The 10,787-nt window shown below is 52.3% G+C and overlaps 2 protein-coding genes across 2 annotated transcripts; one reads left to right on the forward strand and one right to left on the reverse strand.

The window, feature by feature from the left end:
• Nucleotides 1–5,520: 5,520 nt before the first annotated feature.
• Nucleotides 5,521–7,707, forward strand: LOC147057445 (rho-related GTP-binding protein RhoU). The gene is made up of 4 exons (XM_085911483.1): nt 5,521–5,779; nt 6,192–6,250; nt 6,325–6,354; nt 6,691–7,707. Exons 1-4 carry the CDS (start codon nt 5,521–5,523, stop codon nt 7,204–7,206), a joined length of 864 nt encoding a protein of 287 aa, XP_085767609.1. The 3' UTR covers nt 7,207–7,707.
• Nucleotides 7,290–10,668, reverse strand: LOC147057446 (uncharacterized). The gene is made up of 8 exons (XM_085911622.1): nt 10,632–10,668; nt 9,679–10,044; nt 9,325–9,534; nt 8,905–9,255; nt 8,600–8,842; nt 8,143–8,494; nt 7,884–8,076; nt 7,290–7,319 (listed from the first exon to the last, which is right to left on the reverse strand). The coding sequence occupies exons 1-8, from the start codon at nt 10,666–10,668 to the stop codon at nt 7,290–7,292; spliced, it is 1,782 nt and encodes a 593-aa protein (XP_085767748.1).
• Nucleotides 10,669–10,787: the final 119 nt, after the last annotated feature.

The raw sequence follows: 10,787 nt of genomic DNA on the forward strand, positions 1-10,787 counted from the left end.
TCCTCTTGCTCCTCTTGCTCCTTCTTGTCTTCCTCCCCCCACAAGCTCGTGCGCGCTCCCCATGCATGCGCTACGCACGCCATGCAGGAGGAGCTTGGTCGTCCCGCCGCACGTCGGGCGGACGACAGGAAATCTGAAACTTTTCTCTGGTTTTATTTGACGTTTAGTGACTTCCGAATGGTTGACTTGACGCTTTTGTTCCCTTTGGCTGCCTTCAAACTTCTTCTCATCCTCCTACAGTTGCAACACGTCTAATGATTTCTATATTTTTTGAACCTTTATAGATCATTTTTCATCTTTGGATAAGATTGGGGTGGTGATGAGAACCTCTTTGAAAACGTCTTTGGAGTTTGTGTTGTTGATGTCTTCTGAACTTCCAAACGAGTTGTCCCACCACCTTTTCTCTTTCCTTTTGTTCTCTTCTAACTTCTCATCTTTCTTCTAAGATGTAATTAATATTACTAATAACTTTATTCTCCCCCCCCCCCACACACACGATTGAGAAGTTTGTAGTGTTGAGATCTGTCAAACTTCCACACATAGCTGACTTGACATGTTTCTGCACATTAGTAGGAGTTTTTTTTTTCTTAGTGAACCTGGTGAGAACTTCCCAAACGGTTGACATGTGTCTTGGTTTCCTTTTGTTGCCTTCAAACTTCCCAAAAGAGTTCGTTTATTGCCTCAATAGAGACACACCCACTCACAATCTTGGCGCACAACTTGTAAGCTTGTCTGATTGTTTTTTTTTCCATCCCTCTTCTTCCTCCTCCTCCTCCTCCTCATCTTCTTCCTATTTGCTCCAAAACATTCCAAAGTTGTGCGCTCAACGAAGTTGCGCTTGCAAGCAACACGATGCGCGCGTGTGTAGCTTTACATTGTACGTTGTGTACATTGTGTGTATGTGGCTCGCGTGGCCAACATGAGGGGGAACTTGTGCCATTGTGTGCGCGCAAGCCAAGGAGACCTCCCCCCCCCCCCCCCCCTTCACCTCAACCTCCCCCTCAGCTGTATGCTAATTCAGCTCGCACCTGCTCTTCTCACAACAGCATGCGCGCGCCCGGCCCAGGCAGGCCGGCAGGCGCGACCCCCCGAACACACGTGCCTCCCTCCCCACAGACTCCACGCGCATGCACACATCTGGCGCGTGCACGAGGGTGTCTCTGCCCCGTACGTTCTTGGCGTCACGTGACGTCAGACCCCAGCGACTCCGCTTGTATATTTGTTTTGAGCGATGGTTCGGCGAAAACGCTCCCAAGTTGGCTTCCTTACTTTCTATTCTGGTTTCTCGGTCAGTGTGCGAGCGAACGAGCGATTGTGCGTCTGTGCGTGCGTGCACGCGCACGCGTGTACGCGCACGCGTGTGTGAAAGTGTGAGTGCGTTCAGTGTTAGTGTGGTCATAAATTAGTAAATTGTGTTCGTGCACGCGTATGTTACTGTGAGCGTGTTTATGTGTGTGTGCGCGCGTGCGTGTACGCGCGCGAGCGAGCGACCATTCATGCGTTTTCATCGGCATCGATTGAGTATCCAGCGTGTGTGTGTGTGTGTGTGGGGGGGGGGGGGGGTCTGCGTGGGGCATTAGGAGGTGTTCAGCGATGGACCACGACACGCCTTCAGACGCGGACAGACCCTTGCACGCCATCTGCCACGAGCCCACAGCACCGAAGCCCACCACCCACCCACCCGCTTGCTTCCTCCATCTCCAATTATGCCCCCACCTCCGTCCCCTCTGGGTGCCTCAATCTCGCCTCTATGTCCCAATGTCCGGCTTCCCGCGACTGCAAGCATGTTAAGGAGCTGTAACGGTATGGGCCCTCAGGGGCCATATGGTGAGGGCGCTTGGGGCGAGGGGGGGGGTCTCCGAAGAGGAGACACCACATGGTCACTCGTGGGAACGTAAACACGGCGCCTATCACACGATATCGATCATATGATGAGAGACGAGGATGGGAAGGGCTGATTGTGCGTGTTTGTATGTGCGCGCTCGTGCATGTGCTCGTGCACTTGCGGGGAATATCAATAGGCGTGTGATTCCACGCTGGTGATGTTTGACAATGGAAGGTGCGCTTTGTAATGACGCGCATGCGTACGAGCAGGCAGGGTGCTCCACTTATTTTGGGTTGTTGACATTCGGGACTCCTCGAGAGTCGACTCGTTTGCATATTCATGAAGGAGGTTCCTCGAGACGTGCTGAGTTGAAATTGGTGCGGCAGGAAAACGCAGAACTGGTGTCATTGCGTGGGGGCCCAGGGACGCCTTTGCGCGCGGGGGGGGTAGGCGTGGTCCGTACGTGGCCAGTCGCGTGCCAATGTTTTGAAAAGCAAACGCCACGCATGTTCAATACACACCCAAAAATGATTGAATTCTACAAAAAAAAAAATGCCAAACCTTACGATGACGTCATTACGGCACCGTAATGGCGATCCCACCAAAAGTACAGTGAGCTCTGCTTTTTGATCAGTGAGAAGTAACAAAGTTCAAATGTATCAAATATTTCGTGCAATATCAAAAATATTTATATCACTATTACAAAAAGTCACAAAGGGCTTCACTTGATTTCAAAAAAATTCTAATCATGAAATGGATTTCATGGGATACATCTTTTATCAACATGAGTTTCACAAAATAGATTTGGTGAAGGAAGATGTTGAACGACGACGGTGTGATTGAGGAAGTCCTGCCCCCCCCTCCCCCTCCCCCAAGTCCCGCCTCCCCCTTGTCTGTGTTGAATCACCGTCTCTATCCTAACCACGAGCATCTGCCTTGACTGGAACAGATGCACACACCTGCCCCCCCTCCCCCTCCCTCCCGCCGCACCTCCCAAACAGCCTTTCAAGCCTCCATGGGAGCCCAGCGGGCCCACAATGGGGGGGGGGGGGGGGGGTGCAGTAACCAAATACGGCCTATCCCCCCAGGACAAGACAGGCGTTGTGTTGAGTCGCTGTCCCAAACAATCTGCTGCGCCACTGCTCATTTGAAATGTGCTCCGAGGTGTTCCACTCAGAATGCCATGCGATGACATCGCCATATTTCCCGCCTCTGATTGGTTGCTTCGTGGAGTCCATGGTGTAGACCCAGTTGGAGCCCCCCAGGCCCATCGGGGGCGGCAGGTGCTCCCTGGGCCGGGTGGATGAAAGGCAGGGTGGGGGGGGCGTCTGTCGGAAGACCAGGTTACACATGAAAAGGCGTCTTTTTGTTCCAGAAAAAGAGGCGCAACAGCCCATTGCTGGGGCAGCGGTGCTTAATGGCGCCATAATCGCCCCCGGTTCCTATCTCTCAGCTGCCACTACGGGACAGAGGATCCACACGCACCTGTTGTCCCCCCCCCCCCCTCTTGCCCCCGCCCCATTGTGTCCCCCCCCCCTTCCTTCACCCTATAGCGTGCTACACCTCAGGAATGCTCCTTGTCCCCGGAGAGAGCTTATGCACGATGGGAAGGGGGGGGGCAGCGTCAAGAGGGAGGAGGGTGCCGGTCGCTCCCTCGCTCGGTCTCTCCGGGAGCCGCTCCGTCCAGATCTAGAGAATCATGTCCTAAATCAGCGGCTCCCGAGGGAAGGCTCTCCATTGTGGCGAGATGGCCCCTGCAAGCTGGGCTGCCAGCTGCCACTGCTGCAGCGTCATGTCCACCCCCCCCCCCCCCCCCCCCCCCCATCACCACCACCACCTTCAGCCCCATCACAACGCTCCAAAGAACATTTGAAAGTTTGCCAGTCCCAAAATGTTACATCCACATTGGCTTCCGTAAGCTAACAAGATTTTTTCTGCTCGGTCCCATATCGGTCAGCCGATGAATTGCTTCTGTCAGCGGTAACATGGAAGCTAAAAGTGAACGCGAAGGAGAGCGAGACGGAATGGACAGCGTGACGTGTCACGGATCAGGTAAGCCAATGAGCTTCCTCCCCAATTTGTTCCCAGTGGCAAAGTTGCGCCGGCATCAAGCCAGCCTAATTCATCAGCCTTGTTTACCAAACCACATTAGCATTTTATTTATTCCATCAGCTCCCCCCCTCCCTCATCTCAGCCCCCCCCCCACTCCCCTCTGTGTATTTTTCCCTGGCATGCTTCAATGTGCTGCCGTCTAATGAAGATTGTAATGATGGCTTGTCAATCTTAGATAAGAAGCGGCACGCCCCCCCTTCGGAAGGCGGGGTCCTCGCGTTCTCATGGTGGCCCGGACAGGAGGAAGGGGGCGGGGGGGGGGGCATTAAGGGTGGCGACACCCGTGGCACACGCCTGTTGACCGAGCTCCAAAGCAAAAGTGTGTGACCCCCCACCCCCACCCCCACAGAGCCTGCTGCTGCCATTGTCCTGCCAAGACACAAGAGCAATCCTGTTAGACCCCCCCCTCGGAACCCCCAACACTCACACAATCGGTTTTTACCAATCAGCTGACCCCCACATGGCTTTCTCACCCTCCTGCTCGAGCAACTTTTTTTTTTTTTTTTTTTGGGATTGCGCTAATCAACTAGAATTGTTGTTTGTGCTTTTGGAAATGGAAAAAGTGGAAAACCATCACGGTGCCTGTGGGGAGGAGCAGGTGGGCGGGGTTTGATAAGGGCTGGCACTCCCGGTCGTGGGACGGGGGGGACGGGCGGCTGGCTGGCTGGCTGGCTGGCTGGCTGGCTGGCTGGTGCGGGGGTATGGCGGCTGGCGGGGTCAGGCCCGCGTGTCCTGGGAAAGTTGCGCTCTCCATTTAAATGCGCACATGTTGCGGCCTTCTGGAGCCCGCGTCAATGCGCACGCTGACAGATGGCCGCGGGGCCATAACTATGGAGGCCCACCGCCATCACGTCCCCCCAGGGAAAGAGGGACGGGGAAGCGTCTCTCAGCTGATCCCATCATAAAGACGACTAGAGGAAAGCAGTGTGTGTGCGTGTGCGGGCGCGCGCGCGCGTGTGTGTAATCTCTAAATTGACTTAATGTATTTGCCTGCTCTGCGGAGATTCTGATGAGATTTGATCAGATGAGGGGAGGAAGGGTGGACATGACTCGAATGGCAACTTTGTGTGTGTGTGCGCGCATGTTTCGCCCATCCGTTAAAATGTTCAATTAAGAGCATTGGCCGCAAGAGGGCGCCACACCCTCGCCAACCTGGCGTATGAGTCGATATCAGTTTGAGAGCAATCAATCAGTGATATCAGTGATATAAATGTCAGTTGTGTAGATGACGTCATTTTTGTGTATTTGTGTCGTCGTGTAACTAGTTATCCAAATCCATTTCAAAGTTTGCTACCAGCAGTAGTGCGTTGGCTCCCTCTAGTGCGACATGAAAAGGTTCAAAGGTCAATGAAATAACACGTTATGATTAAGAACATTTTTAACACGACGGCTACGGTTTGCTAAGCGCGTGCGTGTACACTCGCCATAAGCTCCTTAGTGAGTGCCAATCAGGAGAAAGCTCAACACACACACACACACACACACACACACACACACACACACACTTTAGCGGGGAGGATGCTGGCGCTCTGACACTCAACGCTCTTCTTTGTCTTTGGGCTTTTCCTTGTCGTTCATCAGCCATGCTTCCCGTCGACGAGAGCGGCCCCAAGCCTCGGCGCGTGTCGCTGCCGGCCCCCCCGCCGTCTCCGCCGAGCCGCCGCCACTTCCCGCTGCATTTGGGCGTGAGGCGGCGGCGGCGTTCGGGCCCCGCGCCGGAGCGCCGCGTCAACTGCGTCCTGGTGGGAGACGGCGCGGTGGGCAAAAGCAGCCTGGTCATCAGCTACACCACCAACGGGTACCCCGCCAGATACGTGCCCACCGCCTTCGACAACTTCACAGGTACCAGCTGCTATGTCCATTCAGATGATGCTAAAAAGGAAATGATTTAGGACCTCATTTGTAACTGCTATTATGAACCCAAATCCTTGATGAATAACCCCCATTATTAATTAGACAAACATATGACGGCGTTAATCAGATGTTAAGCACCGCGGTTAATCAGATTTATGACCCTGTTAAACACATGAGTTGAAGACCCCCGTTAATAATCACATTGATTTATGATCCCATTATTGGCCGTGATTTACCCCTCTATTAATAAACAATATATTGATTTACCTCATTATTATTATTATTTATATTTATTTGTATTCTTAATTTTATTTTATTTTTCTTGAGTTATGCCTCCCAGTTGTATTCCCCATTCTATGTTAGCCTAGCTTCAGCGCTAAGCTTTCCGCTGTCTCCTCAGCCGTGGTGGTGGTGGACGGGATGCCCATCGGACTGCAGCTGTGCGACACGGCGGGACAGGTACACACACGCCCACCCGTGTGGCCTTTCTCACGCCACTAACACCTTTGTAACGTGTATTCTTCTCACTGTAGAAATGGGGGGTCGCTGATGAATCCATCAATGTAAGTCATCACTTCTCATCCAACTTCACTTTTTGATTTGTTTCACTGAATGATATGAAATTTGGCAGACTTTCCAAAGTGGTGGAACTTGGTGTTACTTACTAACTAACACGTTACCTGGTATTCGACACGAAAGATTTCGATTCTAATCATTGCACGTGTGTGAATTTTGATGACTCACTGCAAAACAGGAAACCCTCAATCACAAAATCAGTCTTATCGAGAAACAGGAAACGCTCTTCCTTTGACTGTACCCGCATAAAAGTGTCAAGAGTTGAATTGAGCCAGGCTGTCGGCCATTTTGGAATTATTCTGATCCGGTTTGGTTCCTCTCAGGACGAGCTGGAGCGTCTCCGGCCGCTCTGCTACCGAAACGCCGACGTCTTCCTGCTGTGCTACAGCGTGGTCCGACCCGCTTCCTTCCGCAATCTGACCCAACGTTGGGTTCCCGAGATCCGCCGCCACTGTCCCGGCGCGCCGCTCGTCCTGGTGGGCACCCAGCTGGACCTGCGCGAAGACGTCCAGGTGCTGATCCGGCTGGCCCGGAGCCACGAGCGTCCGGTGGGCTCGGAAGAGGGCCGGCAGCTGGCCCGGCAGCTGGGCGCCGCCGGCTTCGCCGAGTGCTCGGCGCTGACCCAGAAGAACCTGAAGGAAGCCTTTGATTGCGCCATCCTGGCGAGCATCCGGCACATCCGAGATGACGGCGACCTTAGCGGCGACCTCAGCGAGTGGCCCCGGAGAGGGACCCTCAAGAGGACCACTCCTGACAAAATCAAAAAGCTCTCGGAGGCTTGGTGGAAGAAGATCCGATGTCTGGTGGGGGAACAGAATTGTGACCAGCTGACTATGTAATGGGGTCAAGACAGTGAGTGACTGTAGTTCACCACCATCAACCAAGATGGAACTTGTAAATTCCTAGCGTACATGTCGTTGAATCATTTCTTCGGAGACTTTGCCGAGTGGACCTTCAGGACACAAATGAAGGAAAGATGAGTCTCCATTCTCAAAGCCGACGGGTCAGAAAGCAAACATAGAAAAAAGGCGGCGGATGAGCCGGAGATTCTCGCCGTCTAATTGGAGCCGACGGGACCACCTGGGCGGGATTACGCCACCATATGGCGGCTCAACACGCCACTGACACTCTTAGTGTGTCGGCGTGCTCCACTTTGCGGTCGCAAATCTCGTTAAGGAAGGATGGAGTCCGCCCACACTTGGCACCTTTGAAGAACTTAAAGACAAGCCCAGATGGAGCAGAATTGGTACCTCAACTGATCATCTGGACCTCCAGATTGACTTTGGGATTGACTACTGATTTCTATTTTGATTTCTAGATTAGACCTTTTTAAACTTTTGACAGGCACGACAAGTTTATTTGTAAAAGCATCAGTTGACGGAAAATCCGTACAGTTTAAAAAAAGAAAAGTAAAAAAAAAACTTCAAATGATGTCCAGTCAGATTGTTGCCATGTCAACGAAACATATTTGTGTATAAAGAAAAGTTTTATTTGGCAAAGTCGAGACATCCTTCACAGCGTGTCCTCCTGTTAATGTTTGCGTGTCTTCGCTGAAGCGTTGATGTTCTCGTAGTCCACATGGTGGCCCTTCTGAGGAGACATGGTTGCAAAGATCAGGATCAGTCTGCAGCACTTCCATTTCATACATCACCTTTTTGGACTGTCGGATCTCGTTTGGTCGCAGTCTGGAGGAGGACCACGTCTTTTTCCTGCACACGTGGAGATCACGAGTGAGTATGACGCATATTTTGAAGACCAAATAGTTGTTCTTGTACCTCATGCAGAGAGCCAGTAGGAGCACCAGGATCAGGAGCACAAACATCACGCTCAACCTAATGATGTTTAATACTCTCGCTGATGGTCTGACGTCAATCTCCACACTTTGCGACGTGGCCTTCCCCAGCTCGTTCTCCGCAGTGCAGAAATATTCACCTGAGTCTGAAGACTTGACGGAGCTGAAGAGCAGCTGCGGTCCCTTTCCGACCATTTGGTGGTTTGCCGGTCCCGTCTTTTTGTGCCAGCGGTGTTCGGCCAAAGCGCTGACGCTGGTGCACTTTAGAGTTAGCCGATCACCTTCTCGAATCTCACCAAAATGACTCGGCGACACCGAGGGGGAGCTCAGAGCATCTGCGGGAGAAGAAGGCAACAACGTGGCTCGTTTGACTCGGATCGAATCGGGACGATTCGACTCCAGTCGGGATATTTATTCTTTTATTTTTTTCTCGAACTCACACAGGCGAGGTGAGATGCTGAGTGGATGTCCTTCTACGTGGCAGGTGACGTAGTCTCCAGGAGTTAAAACCATTTGCAGATGTTTGGGGGGGTGGTCAGGGAAGCAGCGAGCCACTGGGTCGCCGTTCAGCACCAGGCAGAAGGTCAAACGGGTTGACGCTCTGCAGCTGCTGTGACACGACAACGGCGCCACCGTGCTGGAATTTTCCACTCGGACGCCGCCGGTCACGCGTACCTGCACAGCTGCGGGTGAGATTAGCTTCACGGCTGGAGACCTCCGTCCCTTGAATCACATTTGAACTTACCTGCGACGTTCAAATCGGTTCCCGGTAAACTACTCGTCCATTCAAAATCCCGCGAGGTGAATTTGAAGCGATACTCGGCGGCGTCACTCTCCATCACATTTTTGATCCTCAGAGTGGAATGTCCGTCAACTTGGAGAAGAAACTCGAAACGAGCGTGATACTGCTCTTCTAACCGGAGGTCCTGAGGCACAGAGACGTTCGTCCACAGGTGTTTGTGATCCGGACTGAACCAGAACTTGGACTTGACCCGGTCGTAACTGCTGTAGGTGCAATTGATGTCCACCGAGGCGCCTTTGAGGGCGCAGATGCTCCTGGTGTCGTAATGCACCTTGTTACAAGTTCGGGACACGCCTGAAAGGTTGAACCAGCAAGTTAGCATTAGCCTGATGCTAAGCGCTACACGCCTGAGCAGCGACTCACACATCGGAGGAGACACAAGCTGGCGGTATCCTTTTACGGCACACGAGAAGCTGTTTTTCGAGTCAGGAGCGGGTGTGTACACTTGTGAGTTTTCTTCTGGGATTTCCTCTCCATTCTCAAACCAGACGTAGGAAGTGGACGGCCCCAGACTGCACTTGCTGACGCAGCTCAGAGACTTGACATGAGTTCCGTACCATTGCACACTGAGATCTGCATTTGTGAGGGAGAAAGAAGGGGACTGCTTTACGACTCGTTTGACTCATCTGACTCGTTTGAACGGCCATTTTTAAACCACTTTGCCCCATTGGCGAATCTGAATCTGACTCTGTGGGTGGTTCCGACGGGAATCCGTACCGGTGACGGTGAGCTTGACTCCCGGCATGACGGTGTATCTTCCTTCGTCCCATTGGTCGGTAATGAATCTGAACTTGTACGTGCCCGAGTCGCTCTCTCTCAGCTCGGTGATCGTCAATCCGCACCGGTGGCCGTAACAGTCGTAGTGCAGACGGCCGGCGTAGTCGGGGTCCGAGTTCAGATCTTCAGGCTGGTCGTGGTGTTCTTCGATGAACCACTGCGTCTTCTGGACAATGGTTTCCTGGCCGTCTATTTTTTCTGGATATGTGAAGAAGCAGCGAAGGTTGGCCTTTGCTCCTATCAGGGCGCAAATCTTATTCCAAGGGTAAGTTCCTCCCCAGGCTCGTCCCGCCAATACTTGGACCACTGAAATTCACAAACAACAAAGTCTTTTGGGGTGAAGATCAAACATGGTCTTAGAAGTCGAGTTGCCGATCCCGCAACGTGATTCAGATCGCGATACGTCTCTGCGGCGACTGTGTGGGCGGATGATTGATAGAACGGGAAGTGACTAGCAGATAGCGGTGAAAGCCAGGTCGCGCCGCCGAGAGTCGAGAGGAATCGTCGAGGTCCGTTCCGTTTGATTGCCCCAATCGGCTCGCGACGGAGAAGCGACTCGTCTCAATCCGAGCAATCGATCCATCACAATTTTGAATCCACATTTGAAGTTCATATGTAGAATTCCAAAGCAAGATCAGAAGGACCAGGATTACCTTCGTCCTCGAACGCAAATATTTGAAACATCTCAATAATGGATTCCGGGTAAAATGACCGACAGCAGGATCCATAAATTGCTGAATGAGCATATTTTGGTGTTTGCAAGCATCTCTGATTCCATCCATAGTTTGTCCTGATTGTGTGACAACAACAAGGACACATTTCGCAAAGACGCTGCAGGAAACAATCCCATTTTCAGGCCTTTGAAAATGTGCTAAAATACAGACGAGTCTTACCTTGTACGCCGAAGAGCAAAAAGAAAATCCGTCTCATACTTGCTGCTCACCAGCTGGGTGGTGGATGTGAATCGGTCCAGATCTCAATCGGTGAGCAAGCGCAGAGCTTCTTCCTCCTTTTCACACTTGAAGCCAACCCGTTCAACCCCGCACGTA

This window comes from Syngnathus leptorhynchus, chromosome 5 (assembly GCF_054491065.1).
Source record: "Syngnathus leptorhynchus isolate UIUO chromosome 5, UIUO_Slep, whole genome shotgun sequence".
NCBI lineage: Eukaryota > Metazoa > Chordata > Actinopteri > Syngnathiformes > Syngnathidae > Syngnathus > Syngnathus leptorhynchus.